This window comes from Colletotrichum abscissum (genome assembly GCF_030869225.1).
Source record: "Colletotrichum abscissum strain IMI 504890 chromosome Unknown Scaffold_2.1, whole genome shotgun sequence".
NCBI classification, from domain to species: domain Eukaryota; kingdom Fungi; phylum Ascomycota; class Sordariomycetes; order Glomerellales; family Glomerellaceae; genus Colletotrichum; species Colletotrichum abscissum.
Window position 1 is genome coordinate 1,130,419 of NW_026850098.1, and position 22,001 is coordinate 1,152,419.

Below are 22,001 nucleotides of genomic sequence, written 5' to 3' on the forward strand. Positions count from 1 at the left end.
CACCAAGCGCACCAACCAACCCGCAACCTCATCCCACGCGCGCATAACGCCCAACCCGCCCCGACAGTCTCCGTACCTCCATACACACCTTCGCGCAGACACCCAAAAAGATGAGATGAAATAAAGCCACTATCCGCCCACAGGATGGCCCCTGCATCCCATCATCCCCCCCTCCAGCACGTAATCGGCAAGTCTTGGCTTCGAAATCAAGCAATTCATTCCGTATCCCAAACGTAAAAAAAAATAAAAAATAAAAAATAAAAAAAAATCAAGCCTCTGTGCGTCTCCAATTGCGCAATAACGGCGATCCTGGGGCCTTCCTTACCGCAGCATCATGCCGTCATGGCCAGGTGCGAATCGGTGTTGGCCCGTGGGCTCTGTCATGCTGTCTTGTCTGTAGTCAAGCACGCCAAGCAAGCAAACATGGACTCCAACTCTCATCGGAGAAGCCCAACAAACAAAGTACCTTCACCTTCGTAGATCCAACAAAGGAAAGATAATCTCACGAAAATAACAGCGGGAAAACAAGGAAACAACTCAGCCTCCCTAGTAGTAGACAAACAAAAACAAAAACCCACGAAAAAGGCAAGTAGACATGCGACAGAGACGACCACCAAAAAAAAAAAAAAAAAAAAAAGCGACAAAAGCACATGTCAAGTCAATCTGTCGCGGCAATCACACTTCAAATCTCCAAAGCCCGAATCGCACACCTAGCACCTAGCACCTGCATCAGCACCCCCCGGCCTAGTCGGGATCTGGGGCCGGACCGTGGCCTTGCTTCATCGCTTGCTCGTTCTTTTCTCCATCCCATGCGGATACTTATTTGATAATCCATTCTGCGGATTACGGATCTACCAGGACTCGCACACGCACGCACAGCCAGATTTGAACAGGCCAAGTTTCCATTATTTGTTTGTTTAGTGGAGGCTATCTACCCAAATCTAGACCCACCCTCGTCTCGCGCTTCCCAGCCCTCGACACGGACGAAGCTGTGGTGGGTGTGGAACAGTGGACAGTGTGGGTTCGAGAAAGCGGCCCTGAAAGACTCCCCTGTTCTGGGCCCTACAAGTATTGCCTGCTACGTCCATAGTAGGTACTACTACTCCGTATGCAGATGCTGACAGCTGGAGAGATCCATTCAGGGCAAGGGGGGGGGGGGGGGAGTACTCCGTAGACATTGGACGGAAATCCCGGCTTGGCAAAGAAACAAAACGGAAAAAGAGCCATTTCGTCCCCGCAGGGCCATCAGCACCGGCAATGTCGGTCTTTGTAACTGTGCTTCGCCGACGCATGAGCCATCAGGACTCTCATAACCATGACAGACGACAAGCTTGCCTAGTATTCCAGTGAATCTCTAAAATGCGCGGCATCATCGTTCCGTGTCAAAAGTGGCTCCGATACGGGACACCCGGTGCCGGAAACCCATCAAACCCTCCGCCCGAACCGGCTCCCCTCAGACCTCACAGGCTACAGCCGTCGTCCGGAGGATACCGAAACCGACCTGACAGCCAAGCGGCCAAGAGCCAGGCGAAAAGAAGCACCTGTTGCTCGGCATGCGACTCTCGATTCAGGTGTCGACAGAAACCTACTCCATCCAACTACAGAGCCCATGGCCGGGCTTCCTGCACGGCCATGCAGCTGCATGTCCTCTGGGAGTGGGAACTCCCCTACAGCTGAAATGATGAGGGTGTCGGTGATGGGAATCCGCAAATGGGCGAAAGTGGGAATTCTCTTATCGCGTCATGCTCGCTTGCCCCAGGGCCTCGGAAACGCTCGCGGCTGGCCCCCCCTCCTTCGTCCAACTCGGCTCCGTTCCCGTGCCTGAGAGTTCGTGTAGATCAGCCCGTTCAGGGCACTCGGTTCGGCTGGTTGGTTTCTCATCCCCTCCGTTTCGGTTTGGCGCGCCGCTCATCTCCCCACACTTGCTCCGTCCCTTCATCTCACAGCTTCAACCACGTCCACAACAACCTCCGGGCCATCCTATTCGGGGGGAATCATCATCAATCGTCGTTGTCTTTCTCGCGGAAAATATCCATCGTACTCTTGAACATCGTTTCATCTTTCGTCTTTCCATTCGTCGCTGGACTACTAATCTCCGCCTCTTCTCGCGTCTCATTGGTATCGGGATTTCATCCTCTGCGCCTTTCTCCGTGCGTCAAATGCTATTGTACAGTTGTGTCATTCCGTAAAAACGTCTGCTCGCTGTGTGTTGGAATCGGAAAGCCCCCTCCCAGACGCCGGCCATGACATGTCATCCATGGCGTTATGCCCTGACCCAAAATACTCCGAATAATTATCCAAAAAAATCCCCTGCTCTGTGTTTGGCCTCTGAGGTATCATTGGTCCCAATCCCGACAAACCGGTGTAATCGCCTTCGTTTGCCTGCTCGAAGGGGCTTTTTTTTCTGCGGCCGTCGCATCGTAGCGTCCTCTTCTCGAATCACTAAATAAGAAAATATTAAGAAAAATAAGGAATGCCACTTGTCCGTGGCTCGTCTGATGGCGAAGGTCGATACAACATTACGACCATGGTGATGAGTTTCGCCAAAGAAGTTGACACGTCGATCAAAGTATCTGCCACGCGGTACTTTGCCCGCTCGACTAAATGAGCGAGAACTTGGATTGCGGCATGTGGCCCAAGGCTGCTGCCAAGGCCGAATGCGAGTCGGGGGCATGCTCTGTGTAATGCATGTCCTCTTCGAAATAGGGCAGCACCTTGATGCCGCAGTGTTGTTGGAAGAATTGAGTCCCAATGTCATATCGCTCCCTGCATCGTCTTTCCCACGGATCGATCTTGAGTGGGCTGTGGTAGCAAAAGGTGTTGTGCTCTGCTCCTCGCACTGGAAAGACGAGGCCGCCATCCTTCATCGCAGTCCATAGTTCCAAGGCCTCCATCCTCGTATTGTCGGCGTTGGGCCAGGCTGCTTGCATGAGCTGAACAACGGCATATCGCAAAGCCAGATCCTCCGCACTGCCTTGTCCGTGACGACCTGCTATTTGCCTTCGTAGTGGCTGGAGTTCGGAGAGCAGTTTCTCGAGTCTCTCGGGGTTGGCGTGGTTGTAAAAGATGGCCAAGTCGATCCACGTCCTGGCTACGTAAGGGTGACGCCGTCCGTAGATGGCTTCAAGTTCTTCGGCGATGGTAGGAATGCAGCCCCAGACAAGCTCCGATAGTGTGATCGGACCATGCTTCTGTTGCACCTCGTATAGTGTAGAAAATGTCTGTCGTAGGGGATGCGAGCGTTCAAAGTTCGTCGATGAATACGCCGCCAGGTACTTGCACAGAGCAGTCATCATGCCCGCGTCGCGATGCACCATTCCCAGCAAAAGTTCCTTGATGCCTTGTGGTGATAGTTGTTTGAGATCCATCTCCAGTCGTTTGAATGCCTTCATTAGTTGATGACCGCCCGCGTCGTGTTCGCCCATTTCGAATTTCTTGTTCGCATCAGCAAACATGTCGCTTGATCCCGCACCCCATAACATAATCGATGTCCATCCGACCTGCTTGTCAATTTCGACCTCGAACTGGCGGCAATGCAAGAATGCTTTCCGCATATTCCCAACAATCGTCTCCTGCGCTCGGAGCAGGTCTGGTGATCGCAGATAGCCCGGAGCGGGCGGCGGTGTCGGGGTACGACATCGCACATATGACGGGAGCTGAGCTGGCGTTTCAAAGTCGACAAGATCGTACTCCGTCACTCCCTTCCTCTTGAGATACGTGCCCAGATTGACCACTCTACCGTTTCGAACGAATTCGGACACTTTGCCCTCGGCATCGCGTTGGAACTTCATAGAAAGAAGTCTCTTCACTTCGTCCTCGGTGTTGTTTTTCACGAAGCCCCACTGAGAGAATCTGGTCTTGTACATCTTCGGCCTACGACAGTGAGATGAGATGAAGGGGCGTGGATCTGGAATGGATACTTACGTTGCTTGGAAGCCATACTGATCCGCCATGATCTGCATGACCTCTTTCAGAGGACGGCGTTCTTCCAGATACAGATGCTTGATGGTCCCCTTGAAAGACTCCCATGCCTCGGCAGGAACCTGCTCCCGAGATGGCCGACTGCCTGTCGCAGGCTTTGGAGTGGGGGCAATACTGGGTGCTCGAGCATGACCCTGCACGATGGTTAGATGGAACACTTTATCAAGCCAAGAAGAAACGTACTGGGAATGATGTCGTAGGCGGAGGGCCAAAAGGCGTTTGCATCACACCCGGGGTGCCGGGCATGAGGCTCGGGGCAGGTGTCGGTGCTGGGCTGAACGTCGACGTTGCCGGGCTGAAGGGTGTGGGAGCAGGACTAAATGCGGTAGTAGGTGGCGGACTGAAGGCGTTGGCATTCGGGGGTGGGCTGAAGGTATTCGTGGTTGGTAGTGAGTTGAAGGCATTTGCAGGGGAGCTAAAAGCGTTGGCAGCACTGAAGGTTGTTGCCGACTGATTGAAGGCATTAGATTGGGAAGCGAAGGGTTTAGAGACTGCGCTGAACGTGTTTGGTTGGGGACTAAAGTTGCTTGCTTGGGTTGCAAAGTGCTTAGTCGTCGTATTGTTGAAGTCATTCGTCGTCGGAAAGTTGAAGGCGTTGGCTTGTGACTGAAACCCCTTGTTTGACGTATTGAGGAAAGGATCTAGCTGACTGAAGTCGGCGGTTTGTTGTTGCTGCTGCTGTGCCTGTTGCTGTTGTTGCTGTGCCTGTTGTTGGTGTTGGTGCTGATGTTGCTGTGGTTGATGTTGCTGCTGCTGCGGTTGATACTGCTGAGGCTGATGGTGGTGCACCTGAGGAGGAGGCGCGGGGTTCGAGGGACCAGCAGCAATAGCCATACGACTGTTTCCATCTCCAAATCGTGAGTCCGGCGTGAACATGGGAATATTAGAGGGTGCGCGATCCAAAACTGGCTTCGTATGTCTGGGCACTGGAGGACGATATGATTCCGGAGCACGGAAGAAAGTGGGCGTGGCCGGGCTGTGAGCGACTGGACTTGTGATTCTACTCATTCCTGAAGAGCTCATGTTTGCTGTGCTGCCGTGCATGCTGCTAAAGTGTGCCGACGATGGGCTCGCTATTGATGGGCTTGCGACTGAACTGGCCGGGCTCATGATCCTATTACTGCTTGGTGGTGCGGCGCGAATCCCCTCAAAGCGCGCAATCAAGTTGGACACTCCGGCAGGGGGACTGAATTCATCGAGTTCCATTCCTTCGTCTTGCTGTGGCGCGCTGTTCATCGAAGACCCAACGTCGAAGCGCGCGTTCTGCTGCGCGACTGGTGAAGTCCAGTCCATAGATGAGTCGAAGTCCCTCCGGACGGAATCTTGCTGCGGCGGTGGACATGTCGAGGGACCGCCAAAGTTGAGCGGAACACCGAACCTAGAATATGCTTGACCAGATGTGTTGAGGGCGAGGCGGCCATGCTGACTGCCTCCGTATTCTGATCCAGAGGGAACACCGCGGGGTGGTTTGTCCCCAGAATGATTGAACATCTCGGCCGCGTCCCGCGTCCCCCGTGGAGCAGAGGTTCGGACCGCTGGCTAGAAAGATGTCAAGACTCGGGACGAGTCAAAGCTCCTCGGTAGGACAGGTGCCTCGTGTCGTCGTCGAATGCGATTCATCCAAGAAGCCCAGCGCGCTGCCCTGGTGGCAAGCATCAATTGCCCGTCAAAATGGAGGGGGTGCCACTGGGCCTTCAAATGAAAGACGAGAGCGTGGGAGGAGACCAGACAAAAGTGCCCATGATCGTCGCCACATAAAAGAGAAGGTCTCGGTCACTCTGGCTGCCAAGTTAAAAATAGAGCGGCAGAGGAGAAAGCGTCATGGCCCAGTATGGGTAACGAGAGGGTTCGAAAAGATTAAAGACTGACTGAAGGGCCCCCCAACAGTTGACACAGGTCGAAGTCAGGACGGGTCAGGAACAGACAGGACGGGTTAGGATAGGACGGGAAGCCAGAGCTGGAACTGAACGGGCGGAACGACAAGCAATGTTGTCTTGTGCAGTAGAGAGAGATATGGGGGTGAGATGGGGGGGACAATGGACGGGGGAGCCGTTGCTCCAGGCCAGTTCGTCCGTTCAATTTGGGCTGGTAATGGTAAAGTGAGTGGTAGGGCTCCCGCTTCCTCTCTTTCTCCCAGTCTCTCTCTCTCTCTTCCTTCGCGGCCTGTCTGTCTCTTTCGCACTCTCTCTCTTGGTCGAGAAAGACGAAGACCACTTTCCGGTGTTGAACTGGCATTGGTCGGCGGTCGCCAAGTTCCTCCGTGTGGTGAAAGCTGCAGGCAAAAGTTCCTTCGCGTAATTTCCTCAACAAGGAAAGCGAGCGTGGCACATGGGTAGAACAAGCCCGTATCCCATCCCTTCGGGTCTCTCTTTTTCAGTGATAAGAGGGCCTCCCAGCAGCCAGAACCGTAGCTAGGTCCGTGGAGCTGCGCGAAGGGAGGGGGTAAAGAAGCGTTACATAGCCAATGGCTGTTCAGACGGTCTGGCAGTCCGGGCGTCTGCTAAACGAATGGGGAACCATTCACAACGCCTTTTGCTGGTCGGAGCGGGCGCTGGCTACCAATTCGACCGAGAGAAGCAAGACGAGTTGGGGGGAACCCTCGATGGCGGATGGGGGGCCTGCCTTTGCTATCGAAGCTGGGGGCAAGGCGGTTCGTCCTTTGATTGACTCTGTGGGTACATGCGCACTCCCTCTGTCCCTCACGCTCGCCCTACTGTGTGTGTGGGTGTGGGTGTGCCTCTCTCCAGCCTCCGCGCCCAGGAGAGCCCTGGGATTTCGTCCAATGTGCCCGACATGTCGACATTGATACCATGGGCCTGTGCGAAAGTTGTCGACGGGTAGGCGACCAATTCCAATTTCCAGGGTGGCCAGGAGGCGGGGAATAGGCACAATGGTGCCACCACTGTTCTAGATTAAGAAGGTGAAAGAGCGTCCTGGTCGGCCTAAAAGACGCCAGCGACCGAGTCCTGACTCAGACCACCAATCATCGTGCCTGTCTGTAGGTATCCTATCAACTAGGCCCTCCCCCTTTTCGGAAAGGCCGTGGTGAGAGAGCCAGAGAGACTAAGAGACAGCGTCGCGAACTGTCACCAACCAAGCATCAGGTTCCAACCGGGGAGCCCTCCGACATCTCCCTCGGCCCAGGTCTACATCGCAGATGAGATTCAAAGAGCGCCGCCGTCCGCCGTCAACCATCATGGAGGATGGACGGCTTGCTGCTCGCTTTTGGCCCTCCCCTCGTTAGCCAAGCAACCAAGCCATCGGCCTGGGAGGGAAAAGCTGGGGGAGCTGCCGCAGGCAGTGGACTAACGCCGTAGAAGCATGGTGCATGTTCCAACGGCCTTCCACCAAGCCAACCTGGCACTCCTGGTTCCATCCGATAAGCCATTTGGTGAGCACGGCCAATGGTCAAGGTACTGTCAGAGACACACCCGAACAGCGCCGCTCCAAACTAACCCGTCTGGTCGTTAAAAGGTCGCGATCGCAGGTTTTCCATTTCAGCTACCTTCAAGGGGCGGGCGGCGGGACTGGGCCAAGGAACGGACTGGGCCAAGGAACGGACTGGGGGCGAGTTTCCGCGGAATGGCCGCAAGACAAAGCAGATCTCTGTCTAAGGACGCCACGATTCAGACTCGAGTGCCATCTTTTAATTGGAAATTGCCATGGCATTGGGCGGCTCCTGTGGGCACTGCCGAGCGGCGGTCAACATGCTTTCGGCCGGTTGCACCGCAGGCTCGTCCGTGCTGTCCTGTCAAAGCCGAGGCGTGGCTAGTGGCTGACTTTGGTGGCTGCTCTCATTCTCGTCCATCATGGGGCATAGCGTTGGGCGTCTTCAGCCTCTTTGCAGACCACAGAAAATCCGCTGAAAGCAGCGAGAGAAGTACAGCGTAACAAATGGTAAGTGAACGGTGAGTGGGTGACAAGCCCCGAGATATGAACCGCAAGTTGCGAGATGCCGAAAACATTTTCCAACGGAACAAGAGATAATAGGTACCGGCTAATGTTCTCGAATTTTCGACCCCAATATCCGCGGAGCCAAGGAGATCCCTGCAGTGCGTCTCACTAGCACGAACAGCCGGCGACGGGCTCCTTGCTGACCTAAAATGAAGGTGACCTGACATGAAATGTCAGTTAATACGCACTAAGTAGCAGTTTGTTGTCCGAGCTGCGGCTTTGAGACTACAGCGGACCTGGGCTAGCCAGAGGTGGTCTTTAGCATAACGCTCATCGGGCAGCTCATAAGAGAGAAAGTCGTCAAGAGCTGACGCTAAGCGGCATGCTCCCTCTTTACGTGGGTCCCGACGGCGAGGCGAACAGACGCCGACGGGTCCACACATGAGAACACTCCATCAAGTAGGCCCGAGGAGTCGGCAATGTTAATGTAAAGTGACGCGAGCCAAAGCACGACTTCTGGAGTCCAAAGTCGTGCTTAAAGTCGTGCTCCAGCAAAGATCTACCCTGGAATTGTTGATGGCTGGGTCCATGGCCCGGGGCACGCGAGCCGAGTGGCTCTGAGGGTTCGTGATCGCCATTGGAGTCATCCACTCCTCGGAAGAGGCCGATTGTTTTTTTTTTCAACAAGCATAGACATCAAGTTGGGACGCGGTTGTAGTATCTGGATGGGACAATAAAGATGTTGCCTTAGCTGTCGATGACGCGCTTCGGATCGATTCGAATGCGCATGTTAGGATGTGGGTGTGGCAGCCATCAGGCGACGAGACAGCTTTTTGGGTTATCTTTCGGTGCCATCGAATCAGCTCAGCTCACACTGCGGACTAGTAGGCTGCTGACTGACAGACCTGTTGTGCCATGATAAGTCGGGGTATTTGGAAATGCGAACCTTTTTTCCAAATACTTGGGTCCTGGTCGTTTGGTTGATAAGGAACTACAAAGTTCCACCATGTTTGCTTTGGGAAGGTCGAACAGGGTACTTCGGTCAGGTATCCGTAGCTGTTGGTTCTCAAAACCTATGCTAACCGATCGGGCAGTCTTTTTCTGCTGTGCACTCCTCACTCACCGAGGTTGCCGGTAATATCGACGTAAGTTGATGCGGCATTTCATCTAGCTCGAGAAGGGTTGTTCGCAGCGGCGACGAGCCTGGAGATAACTCTAAAACTTGGCGTCTGGGTCGGTACGAGAAGAACAGGCTTTCTTGGACGAGTAAGCCGAGCCGCAGGGCGGGTGTAAGCAGTCAATAGAAGGACGCGAGACGGCACGATGCAAAGCAACCCCAAGCTTACTCCGCGCCAACGAACCACGAGAGCATCCGTGTTTGCATGGACCTGAAAGGTGCTGTAGGCGAAGTCTTTATGTGGATTCCATTGTGATTGTCGATCTTGTCCATCTGCTGCAGCTGAAGCATGGGATCTGGGGTCTTGGTCAGCTCATAGCTTAGTGATACTTTCTAGCCGACGCAGACGCCTAATGCATGGTATTGCTAGTCCAATGTATCGAAAGAGGAGCAACGTGATGTTGGTGTCAGTTGACACAGATAAGAACAGGGCAAAGCACTTGACCTTACCTGATATCCCAGAAATGTCAAGATGTTCAGCGAGGCAGCGGTGTATCCTAGGTCGAGGCATCAAGATCCGCAGAGTACATTTTCTTCTGTTGCTATTCAGGCTTGGTCAAGCCAAGCTTTGATACGGCTGAGATCATCGTCTACTCTCCTGATGACGCTGGGTGATGTGGACAAGAATCTTGCGTCGTCTGCAAATCTCTATACCAAAACAGAATGACTGTTGTCTAGGGACGAACGATATGCCTTGTTGTAGTCAACAGTGGCAAGCAGTCATTGGTCCGAGAGAGCCTCGATGACTCCAGATTGGGTTCATTGCTCCGCGATTGCGTGGCACGCGTGGCTATTGACGAACGAGAGGCCGTGAGAGGTATTCGAAACGTCGTCTGGCGGCACATGGTAAGCGCAGGGTCAAAAGTTCCGGGGATAGGCGTTTGGGGTCTTGTTATGGTGCAAATGGTCAGCACATCGGTTACTTTGCAAACCAACGCCAGGCATGTCAGGCGGAAGGACGCCGGGAAGAGGCGAGGATAACAAGGCGTGGGGGTCGGCGTGTCGTTGACAAAGAGACTGAAGTTGGATCATGGATGAAGCTCAACAAGGTAGGGGTCAGGACTCAGGAGGGTGGAGGGCTGACGATGGATGGATCCTGAAAGGCGACGAGGACGTCGAAAGAATGAAACCTGAGGTGACAACTGAGAAGAAGGCAGGTAGCCTTCGATGGCGTTCCATGATTGTTCTTGAGATGGAAGGAGCAACGAGACATATGTTCCGGGGAAGGTACCCTGCCTCCACAAGGGAATGGCGGAAAGAGGAAGGAAGTAATGGCAAGTGGATATACCTGTAGCTCCCTTCAATGTGCTCCTGTCCATGTATTCGTGATAGATCAGCCCTTGGCATCATGGCATGTACTTTGCTTCACTTTGTGTCTTCGGTAGTCCATATTCGCTCTGAGGCATCATCTGTTATCATTTGTAGACGTGAAATCCTAATGCCCAGCCAAGACGCCAGGGCTTTCTATCATCTTTGACCACGCAGTCACAGAGCAAACGCCTCGTCAACGTAGACAACTGGGCCAAACTCTACCCATAGCTACTGTTGGCACTCGTTCCCATGCCATCGAAAGGCATCTTTCAGACCCCCCTCTTTGCTTACTTGGAAAAGCCGTCACGGATATCAACAAATCGCAGGTATCTATCCTTGGCCCATCGGCGCGATCTCTTGCCGAACATAATCATCGGCAGGCTCAACCCCATGATGACGAAGCTGAGAACCCCAAGGGCGATGAAGCAGTTCTCCATACCCGAGTCCAGCCAGTAGCTCGCCACAAAGGTGAAGAGCATGGCAATTGTGTTGTTGATGACGGCCACACCTACCATGCCTTCCAATACCATTTCACTGCGTTGTCCTGTCAGCCACTGCTCTGCCCATCATACCGTCAACTCTGAGAGAGCAAAACTTACGGGAAAGAATCGGCAAGATACGCCAAGCTCAAGTCTCCGGCACAACCGTACCCGAAACCGATAAAGCCCAATCCAACATACGGAAGAGGCCAGTCCCAGCCTCGCGCGCTCCCGATGCCGAAAAGCCACATGCCCGTCGGGAAGATCACCGTGCAGAGCGCCATCAGATACAGCCGAAACTCAGACTCCATGACGCCCTTATTCCGCTTGATCATCCACAGCATGAACTGATCACTTCCGTAACCACCGTAGATACATCCGATCAAACTTCCAATCAGCGTTGGCAGGTTCATGTTACCCACGGCAGCCGCAGAGTAGTTCCACGGCGGGCCATACCACCAGTCCTCTTGGACCGTCAGGTAAAACGTCAAGCAGATGTTCTGCAGACCCCACTGGAGGCCCGCGTACCATACCGCCGGGAAAGTAAAGACTCGGAGGGTGTGCCAGAGGCGGAAGAGATACTGCTTGAATCCTGTGCCCTGGAGATTCGGCGCCGGCGTGATGATGCGGATGCGGTCCCAGTACGTCTTGCGACGGGAGTAGGAGAAGGCCATGCGGTCCCGCGCGGTAGTCGAGACCATGGATCCGTGGTCGGTGCCCGTCGTCGTCTCAGCGAGATGCGGGGTCTGCTGCTTCTCAGTGACGGAAGCGTCTTGGCCCGAAGTTGGGTCTCTTTCAATGCTGACGGAGTTTCTGGCTGATGCCTGCGCCGAGGTCTTCTCTGGCACAACAGTGGCGGCAGTTCGGTTGCCGTCGTCTACGGGGTAGCGTTCGCCGTTGCCGGTAAGATAGCGATCTCGGTTGAATTCCGTCTCTTCGAGGCCAAAGTAGATGACGATCAGACTGATGCCGCAGATGATGGTGCCCACGTAGCCGATCCACCGCCAGCCGAGACCGCTTGATACGTATGCGCCGATGAGTGGCCTGCTTGCGTTTAGCAATCACATGTCCTCGCATCATACCCGCCAGTCAGAGGACAAACTCACCCAAGGTAGGTTCCAATGGCAGTTGCAAAGGTGTAAATACCAAGCACACTGCCAGTCTGGTGTTCAAACCAGATATCGAGAAGCGACAACTGCACAGTAGCCTCGCCGACAGACTCAGCAGCACCAACAAACAGCTGCGACCAAACCACGCCGCCAACATTGGTGATGCGAGCATACCAGATGAGACCACCAATGTTGACAACCATGGAGATCAGATACCCCAGCCGGCGGCCGTACAAGTGCACCAACGGCGAACTCAGCAGGGTCCAGTACCCAATCGCAATGAACAGCACACCGGCGCCGGTGTTGAAGGCGTCATAGCTGATTCCGTACTCCTCGTTCACGCCGTCCGCGCCGGAACCCGCATTATTGGAGGTGGCAGCTGTGAGACCGACAATGTATAGCACAAGGCACGAGTGCCAGATCTTGCGGGCCAGTGACCATCGCAGTGGATCATTGGGGCTCTCGGTGGGCTGAGGCACAAGGACGATGTCGCCGTGCTTCAGGAGCGAGGCGTCGCCCGGTAAATTGTTGCCGTTCTCATCGTAGAGTCGTCGCGTGCCCGGAATGACTTCGGGTGCTGACGTTGGTGTTGTGATTTGTGGAGCGGCCATCGGGCAGTTGAGAATAAACACAACTGACGTTGCTTATCGCTTAAAGTGTAAGTTTTTGGTCGTGTGCTGTGCGGTTCTTAGTCGCGTGTGCGGTGGGGACTTCAGCCCTTTGGACGACTGGGTATTCGGTATGTGTGTATAATCACTTCTTCTCGTGAAGTTCGACGCCTCCAGCGTCGTTATTGCTAGCAGGGAAGCATTCCGTCTTTGAACAGTTATGGAAAAGGGAGGGAAAAGAAGGAAGATCTCTGAGCGCGTCGCACTGAAAAGAGATGGAGAGAGACTGAATCAATAACAGATAAAACTCTTATCTCTAGCAGCAAAAAAGATCGCCTGAGTGCAAGTTTTGACCTGAGATGGGGCGGGCCGACGGGACGTCATAATCCTTGGAACCAATTGAAATTGGTGCCCAATCATCAAATGGTGGGCCATCGAGATGTTCGCGTACTCCGTAAGGCAAGGTACCCGTAACGTTGTAATGTGGTAGCGGCATCCGCAACGGTCTTGTTGCCGTCCCATTTCCGATGTATCATATCAGCGCGGTCTATTCCTTGTCCTGGCAGTCCTGCTAGTAATGGCTTCGGCGGTTGACGCAGTTTTGTTGGTTTTCCGCGGCTCCAGACTTGGGTGTAGAACGCTTGTGGTCAAAGACCGTTTTGAGGCTCTTTTAGACTCGAGAGTAAATGTTGCTGAAAATTTCGACATGCCAAGCCCAGAAGACGGGGCATATGCCGCTTTGTTCACATCCCGCCGGTTAGTGCCGTGAAGAGGTTCGGCCTCTTCTCGGTTTGTGTAGAATTCAACATAAGATAGCTAACATCGGCGTAAGGAGACTTGTCAGCTTTCGAACGGCAGACGGTAGAGCATCGACTCAACGTCAAGCAAAACGACTGTTTGTAAGTGAAAATAGACTGCCTTGCTCAGCCAAATTTAGCATTTGCCAGTTCGTTTCATTGGCAGGACGGCAGGCGCAAAAGTTATGCTTAGCTCATCAAGCTACTTTCTAGTGCAAATGTCGTGTCTAGCCTGTGACGCTGTCAGCGGTAGTTCAATGACGGAAGACGACACACACTTAGGCAAATCTTGGACTCGGCAGACGTTAGCAGAGGTGCAAGAATGCCGTGATAAGAACGGTCGAGAATGTGGCGGTGCCAAAAGGTGGCTGTGGTGGCGTAAGCTGCAGCCACACTTGGAACACACCACAGGTGATCTGCAATGACTTTTGTCCTCTTGAGCGAATGGAAGTGACACGACAAGGCAACGAGATAAGTTGAGTTGTTATGATTTACGCGGAGACACACTGCATTGCATCTTCTCGGCTGTGCAGGTCCAAGCCTCGTAAGGCGTCGGTTTGCAAAGCCGGGATGCCAATCAAGCATCCTCAGTCACTGGTCAGTTCCCGCCGGCGATCGGCCACCGGAGCCGGGGCTTCTCCAGATCCCAACGGGGCCAACTGATCTTGGATGGCTAGCCAATGTAACGATATTCGCGGCCTCGGCCACGTCTGTTGTCGGTCTGGGCTTTTGAGAGCTGCATGAAGTGACGTTAGCATCCATCTAGGGGAGGGCTATCGAAAAGCAAACCGTGGGGCAATCGCAAAGAAAGCAGCGGACGGGCGGGAACTCGGGCGTTCCACCTCCTTCCCAAGATCCGCCCGGGGGAGCTCTTTCTCCGGGATTTTTTGAAGGAGGAGCCCAGATGGGGGGAATCACGAGCTACCATTGGGTCAATCAGTGCTTGGACCCACCTCGGCCCGTGACCCCATTCGTCACGTGGGAGTTGACGTAAGTCATAATGACAGAAAAGGGACTTTCACCTCAGAAACTGGGGGCTATGGCACTCTCGGGCACTTAGGGGAAAGTGTTGGCTGAGGTGCAGTTGCCTGCAGAGAAACAGTCTGGAAAGAGCAGTGAGGCAGGAGTGGCAGGTCAGCGCCGCATTGAGCTGTGTTGGTGGGTACGTACCTCTTAAAGTGGCCGAGGTGCCCCATGCCCCCAACGGCCACCCGCGTCAACCTTGGAATGCCGTAAGTGCACCTTACGCAAGGAAGCTGGGCGAACCAGGAGTGGCACTTGCACTCGTGGACTCGTGGGACCATCTAGAGCTCCTTGCTCATCGCTTCAAAACGCGGCCCCGTCGCCTCTCACCCCATCAACCTACCCATTCGTCTCCGGAGCTGCGCACTTCGTACCAAATCCCAAATTCGCATCCCAAATACGCGGACACTACCCGAGATTCGAGAAATGGCGACCCCTGATCTGCGACCCTGAATACCACCTCCTTATCCCACTTCGAGGCGCCCAATAAACTAAGCTTCTTCCCGCTGCCCCGTCTGATCCGGATGCGATCCCGTTGAACACAGTCGCCGCTTGCATCTCGCAGCTACATCCCATCCGCACCGCGCGGTGACTGCTCCTGCGAATACCACCGACCACCACCGAATGCACACAACTGAACCAACAGATTGATAGCTCATCTGGCAATCAACAAGACCGTCACTCTCATCCTCCCCTTAAATCCCCCGAGATCATGGCATCTACAGCTGCCTCCCCCAACGGCGGGGCTCACGACCACGTCCTGCGGCCGAGGCCGAGGAAGCCACAACATTCTCAGTTGACGAGAACACAGAGCAATACTTCCGTCGGCGAGATGAATGGCATGACACCTCTATCAGAGACTGGCCAGACCAGCGGCACTACTAGGTAGATACACTTCTTCCCCACGCAAGCTCACCACTTTCGTCACACACCAGCGCTAACGTTAATCTCGTCACAGTGGCCGCTCGACACCAGTCCCTCACGATGCCCTCCCCTCCGTCAAGAGCATGTCCTCGGCAAAAAAGCAAGCCCGTGCTGAACAACGACGCCGTATCTTCCCCACGATCGAGTTCGCGAGCCGCGTTTCCCACTTTGATCCCAACTCCGACTACCGCGACTTCCATGGCTTCTTCAACCTCTTTTGGATCGGCCTTGCCATCATGGCCATCACCACCATGCTGCGCAACATCAAGGATACTGGATACCCCATGAGAGTCCAGATTTGGACTCTCTTCACAATCAAGATTTGGCATTTGGCCATTGCAGACTTCCTCATGGTGGCGAGCACCCTGGTGTCACTACCCCTCCATCGCCTGTGGCGCTCTGCCCCCGCCAACGGAGCCCTGACATGGAAGAATGGCGGCATGGCTGTCCAGAGCATCTATCAAGTCGTATGGCTTGCTTTCTGGATTGCCATCCCCTTTGTGCTCGACTGGACATGGACCGCACAGGTCTTCCTGTTGCTACACACCATGGTCCTCCTGATGAAAACGCACAGCTGGGCGTTTTACAATGGCCACCTGAGCGAGACGGAGAAGCGTCTCTACGCTCTTGACAACCCCTCGACCGCCTCAAAAGACCCTGTCTACCTGTACCCAACACCCGACAACCCGATGGGTACCGTAAGCAGCCCCAAAACACGCGATTTCAAGGCCAAGTCAGAGGCCACAGGCACGTCAGACACGGACTCGACCTCGGACGAGATCGAGCAGCTCCGCGAGGATCTGGCCCAGGAGCTCACCTCGCCCATGGGAAACCTCGCATACCCTCGCAACCTGACCTGGTCCAACTATTTCGACTATCTCCTGTGTCCCACGCTATGCTACGAGCTCGAGTACCCCCGGACAGCCCGCATCGACTGGCAGAACCTCATTTCCAAGATCATCGCCGTCTTTGGCTGCATTTCCCTCCTCACGGTCATCTCTGAGGAGTTCATCCTACCCATTCTCAGCGACGCCTCCGTCCGCTTGAGCACAGTCCCGAAGCCGCCCGTCTCCGAGGCCCTCCTCATCCTAGCAGAGAGCGTCTCCTGGCTCCTCTTCCCTTTCATGCTGACCTTCCTTCTTGTCTTCCTTGTCATCTTCGAGTACGCCCTCGGCGCCTTTGCCGAAATCACGCACTTTGCGGATCGTCACTTCTACTCTGACTGGTGGAACTCAACTGACTGGATGGAGTTTTCTCGCGAGTGGAACATCCCTGTCTACAGCTTCCTGCGCCGTCACGTGTACAGTGCCAGTCGTCCCTATATCGGTCGCCTTCCGGCCACCGTCATTACCTTCTTGATCTCCGCCATAGGTCACGAAATCGTCATGGCTTGCATCACCAAGAAGCTTCGCGGCTATGGCTTCATCTGTCAAATGCTGCAGCTGCCCATCGTCGTGTTGCAGCGCACAAAGTGGGTTCGCGGCAAGGAGACGCTAAACAACGTGTGCTTTTGGTGTTCCATGGTCATGGGCCTGAGCATGGTAAGTCATCCGGCTTCCTTTCGATATGGAGCAATAGCTAATGATTGGCAGATTTGTGCTCTCTACGTCTTGGTCTAGGACCTCGACAAAGCAGTCCGTGCCGCATCTTATTATTTGAGTCACGCATAACCTCTTCATCTCCCAAATGTCGCATTGCCGAAAAGACGGTTTAGATGAGCTTGACTGAAACTCATTGTACTATTATTATCAAGGCAACTCTGTATCATTATTCTGGATCATTCACGGGGCGGCGTCCCCCAAGACAGACACACAATCATTTCCCTGGCGTTCTTCTAGATAGGTCTTATACCCCCTTATTTACATGCCCAACTGGCAAGATTACACTATACCCGGTATTGCAAATGTACCGGCCAAGTATTCAACGCATTATTAAGCAACGGAATGGCAAAGCCGGTGATTCATTGTCTTGAAGCTATCAATCTGATTGTCCGTTCGTAGGGGCCTGCCCTCCCTTCTGCCGTAGTAGAAATTCACCATCCACTTATTAAATTGCAAACAGAGACCTTCCAAGCAGCGTTTCAATGTGATCCCATACCAGAGCACCCCACAATATTGGGGCGTCCTTCTAAAAGCCCCTCCATCGGCTTTACCAAACACACGACCTGTCCAACAATCTCCATCGTCCACACACGCCAAATCACCGCCCTGATTCAGGAGGATACCTCAACAACGCATCCTCCCTCGCAATGTCATCCTTGTTTCCCAGGAACTCAAAGTTCTCATCATCCAAGACGCCAATGGTATAGTGCCGCGTCCGTGTACTCTCACGCCAGAACCAACCCAATCGGAATCGGAGACCGGAGAGCTTTTCGTGGAGTTCCTTCTTGGACATGTGCTCGGCGCCTTCGGGGAGGTGGTCCATTGCGTTTGAGTCTTTGAGGAGGGCGGTCATTGCGGCTATACTGTTGTATCCATCTGGTGCAAGGCCCTCGATTCTCATGCTGAATAGTTGCGATTTCGACGAGGCCGTGCCGAGCGAATCAGTGATCAACATCAATAGACTCAGAAGTGCCGTCAAAGTCAGGATCCCTATGATTACGTAGGTCACTATCGGATCCTGGATAAGGCGGCGACGACTGAGGTTGATAACGTTGGCAGTCAGATTGAAAGGGGTTGGCGGAGGGCTGTCTTTCGAATTCTGGGTGATGTCAATACGATTCTCGAAGTTTGCTATTTGAGCCGCAAGGAACCCGTATAGGTGGTGTATGTCTTTAAGGATTTCCTCTTCGAAATTTGGGTCCCCGAATGCATCCAAAGAAAATCGACCGAATGGGGAAGACAATGTCCTAAACCAGGAGTCGAAGTACCCTGCGTAAGGGTCACTCACTGTTACTTGGGGAACTGCATCGTTGATTTGGGTGACAGCACTGGCTTTGAACTGGTCATCGATGTCTGGTATGTTGAAAGGCATGCCCCAGGGCTGAGCTCGAGACTCATCCGGTCGTGGTAAATCCCCTGGATTCAAGACAAACTCCCCATGGCGAAAGGTGAAATTGGCTTCGGTGGGCAACTCAACCCAGGAATACTGACATCTTGTGATAGAGAGATGTAAGAATTTTTCTTGTTCTTGGGAATATTTTCCCAGGGCGTAGGTCATGAATTTGGTTGAAGCCGGGATGATATCGGTATCGCGGAGACTCAAGCCGCAAGACCTATTCGCGATGCGTAGGTCCTCTGGAGAGTCTAATCCTGTTGCTAAGTATACGTAGTCGGACTTTCTTTCGCCAAGGACGAAAGCGATGGTTTGGGAGAGTTGAGCTTGACTCCCATTAGGGCAAGTAAAGCTTTCGGTGATCTGGGGCTGAACTGTGAAGTAACCGTCGGAGTCGTCGATCCGTTCCAGTTTTGTCAGGTTATAAACATCTGGAGGCACTATCCAGCAGTTGGGCTTCAGCATCGCAACTGACATGTTGACCTTGATTGAAATATTCTGCGAAGGGTCTAATCCATCGCGGGTGCCAAATGTTGGAAAGACAAGAGTATCGTACGTGTTTTTGGGGTATGTGAGAAGTCCGTCACCCCGACGAAGAACTAGGCTGCTTAGAGTCCGCCTCTTGCGGCTGAGTTCTGTAGCGTTCCTTATCTCTCCAGACCCAAACCAGGTCTTCTGTTGTAACGAGATCGTGCTCGTCTCTGGGATTGTCTTGGCGGTAAAAACAACCGAAGCCAGAGTTGTTAGCAGACCACAGATAATGGCTAAGAACTGCGTTACGGTGACAGTTCCAATATGTGCTCGAAGTGAGTGGTAGAGTACTTGTAGCCCTAACATATTCGAGAACGACATATCCATTGCTGTGACCCTACACGATTTGATAGCAAGAGCGGATAGTGTGGCCAGACCTCGGTATGTAGAGTCGAAAGAGTTGATATATAATGCAATGCTGAGCATCAAAAGTGTCGGGACAGAAGTCCACAACAGATACGCATGATTCGCCTCTTCACTCACTGTTGCGATTCCCTGGTACTCCATCGATGTCTTCAGAGAATAAGAGAGGCCCGTCGTGACGACAACGATGAGAGAAATTATGGATGCCCGTGCCCAAACTTTCAACACAAGTGGTGTAAAGTCGCAGTTGCCCCATTCGATCGCTTTGTCTTTGAGTCTAGGGCTATCTTTTGATCCTCCGTCCGAAGATCTTCTTTGATGTTGGAGAAAAATCATGTTTCCAATGACTGTGAGAAGATCTCGGTACCAAATCATAGTCATGTTTTCGAAGAAGAGAAGTACAAGAGCCACAATGAGCATTGCCAGTCCAAAAATCGTCGTCATGGATAAGCAAGTCCACTTGTTGACCATCAGCTTGGTCACTTTTGTGAAAACGGCCCCGGTTGCATTGAGATATTGGCCATCGCTGTGCCGAAGACGATAGTGTCCAATCCATGGACCAAGCATACGAGACATATCCATGACTGATCGGTAAAGCACCTCATTTGTGTATAGAGAAGCGCCCGATGAGTCTACGCCCATTCTTGACGAGTTGCCGAAAAAGCTATAGGCAGTGTCAACTGGACCCGACACCCGATTGATGTTCGATTGGTTCCAACTAATACCAAAAGGTACGGAATTACCGATAAGATCCCAAAGGTTTGCGGTGATTGGGTATCTGTTCTCGTCCGGTAATACTTCAACTAGCGGCATCGTACCGTTGCTTGACTCTTGAGACCCACAAGCCAGAAGAGCAAAGGACTGCTGCAAGATCAAAGTCCAACGACGAAGAATTGATGGTGGGTCTTTCAAAGCGAGCCGCATAAGATAAAGAGTATTTCAATTCATGAGATAGTCCTGCACATGATGTTGGTTTGATCAAAGCAGAATGGCTTTCCCAATGAGAAAAGTTTCCTATAGTGTCGCCGTAATATATGGTCGTATCCTGGAATCCAGGTATCGATAGTGGCTCCTCGCAGCTATTGAAATGTAGGTAGCTCCAGGTCTCGAACAGAGTACAGAGATAATTTGTTGACATCCTGTGTAATTTCTGAGTAGGAATAGTTTTCTAGCTTTAGACACTGCGTTTCCGTTGAAAGACCAGCCACGGTAGCTCCGATAGGTGCATCAACTGTGCCTCTAGAGCCACTTTTGCTTTTGAATGTCTGATAGGATATCCGTTCATTGACTCCAAAGGGATATCCCATGTCCAAGTTACTAATGGCTTGCGCAATATAATATGGGCTAGTATCTTGCATTCGCCACGGCGGCACAGTGGTGTTGAATGAGTCGAGAATTTCGATATCGACTGGAGTACCCGCTTCGATGGTTTGGACGCTGTACAGACCGGGAGCAAGAACGATCTGAATCTTGAGGGCAATTAAAAAGTATTGGCGACAAGAAAAACAAGATAGTGTTTCCTTCTCTAGGACTCCCTCCAAACTTTCGGCGGAAGCATTGCGGTATAATCGAGTTTGTCATTGTCAGAATTTTTAGTCGACAAACTTTCGTGACTGAAGGCAATCCATGGCATGTACCTCAGCGTTTGCGTTTCTACCCTTGACCAGCCAATGGATATGAGCGTAAGCACTGTTTAGAACGAAAATCAGCAATGGACTTAAGTTGGTACCCTTCGGCTTCTTTGGGAGGGTCACGTAGCCTTACCAGCTGTTGGGCCAAAACGCCATAGGTAAACGAGACTCTCTCGTGTTTCCACGAGTCCATTGTTTCGCAGAGATACACAAAACATGGCCGGAAGTGTGATGGTAGAAAAGAGGAAGAAGGCAAAGAATGCCAGTAACACCGCGGGCTGAAGCCATGTAGGACGCCAGGTTTTCGCGTCTTCGGAACAGCACCCGTGCTTATCTTCAGCACCCATGCCGGTAGTACTCGTGGGTTCAGTGTGGGTGGTCGAAGATATCTCCTCATTGTCTGTAGAGCGTGACATGGACGAACATAAGTCGCATGGTCCCCGGCTTTCGTCAGGCACTGTGAGACAAGGCGTCTCTTCCTCGGAGAGGCTAGACGGAAGAATGCTAAGCATACTTCGGTTGCGTTCGTTGAATAATTGTGACTTGGGGTAAGTTTCGAAGGTCTTTTCCGGATAGTATAGCCTTGTGTGCGTGCGAGTTCAGACTCATGGGGATTCTGGAGGAGCTTGTGTAATGTTGCGAGCTGGGGTGCACAACAACGCAAAGATGACAAGGACGGATCCTTGCTTCAAGAGTATTAGAAGAGAATATGTCTCTTCTATTGATGATTAAACTAAGACAGCCAAGATACACGTGATAAGGCTGACCGCGAGAGCCTCCTCCCAAGCAGAAGACATCGTTACACTGCCAAGCGATACAGCCTGCGGCTAGCTTGAACCATTTAAACCGAGGCTCACTTATGAACCATTGCCACATAAGATACGCTCCCAATACCTAGCCTTTTGGAGTATCTGACTGTTATTCAGTTCTCAAATAACTCTGTTTATGTGGCGTATCTCTGAATTGGAGTAACCGGGCTTAGACACACTTGACGTTTTGTGTCCAGTCAATGTCGGGCTAACAGTGTCGTCAACGAAGGTACCTTAGATACGAAATGGTAGTTGGCGTAAACCAAACAATACCGTACTATCTAGCCATGCCGAGAGAAGGATTTCTCGATACTAAGTTCACTGTGTGCTGTAAAATTGCAAGCAACCCGTTGCAAATCCCTGACCAGTG

At 52.8% G+C, this 22,001-nt stretch overlaps 4 protein-coding genes across 4 annotated transcripts; 1 reads left to right on the forward strand and 3 right to left on the reverse strand.

The window, feature by feature from the left end:
* Window positions 1–2,600: 2,600 nt before the first annotated feature.
* Window positions 2,601–5,472, reverse strand: CABS01_01069 (uncharacterized protein; the record flags this gene model as incomplete). The annotated part of the gene is made up of 3 exons (XM_060534449.1): window positions 2,601–3,873; window positions 3,925–4,115; window positions 4,165–5,472. The coding sequence occupies 3 exons, from the start codon at window positions 5,470–5,472 to the stop codon at window positions 2,601–2,603; spliced, it is 2,772 nt and encodes a 923-aa protein (XP_060401527.1).
* A 5,178-nt stretch (window positions 5,473–10,650) lies between these two features.
* On the reverse strand, window positions 10,651–12,562 carry CABS01_01070 (major facilitator superfamily transporter; the record flags this gene model as incomplete). Its single annotated transcript, XM_060534450.1, has 3 exons — window positions 10,651–10,897; window positions 10,963–11,886; window positions 11,949–12,562. The coding sequence occupies 3 exons, from the start codon at window positions 12,560–12,562 to the stop codon at window positions 10,651–10,653; spliced, it is 1,785 nt and encodes a 594-aa protein (XP_060401528.1).
* Window positions 12,563–15,091: 2,529 nt separating this feature from the next.
* CABS01_01071 (MBOAT family protein) lies at window positions 15,092–16,922 on the forward strand (the record flags this gene model as incomplete). The annotated part of the gene is made up of 3 exons (XM_060534451.1): window positions 15,092–15,264; window positions 15,338–16,844; window positions 16,896–16,922. The coding sequence occupies 3 exons, from the start codon at window positions 15,092–15,094 to the stop codon at window positions 16,920–16,922; spliced, it is 1,707 nt and encodes a 568-aa protein (XP_060401529.1).
* A 580-nt stretch (window positions 16,923–17,502) lies between these two features.
* Window positions 17,503–19,833, reverse strand: CABS01_01072 (uncharacterized protein; the record flags this gene model as incomplete). Its single annotated transcript, XM_060534452.1, has 1 exon — window positions 17,503–19,833. One exon carries the CDS (start codon window positions 19,831–19,833, stop codon window positions 17,503–17,505), a length of 2,331 nt encoding a protein of 776 aa, XP_060401530.1.
* Between the last annotated feature and the right edge of the window lie 2,168 nt (window positions 19,834–22,001).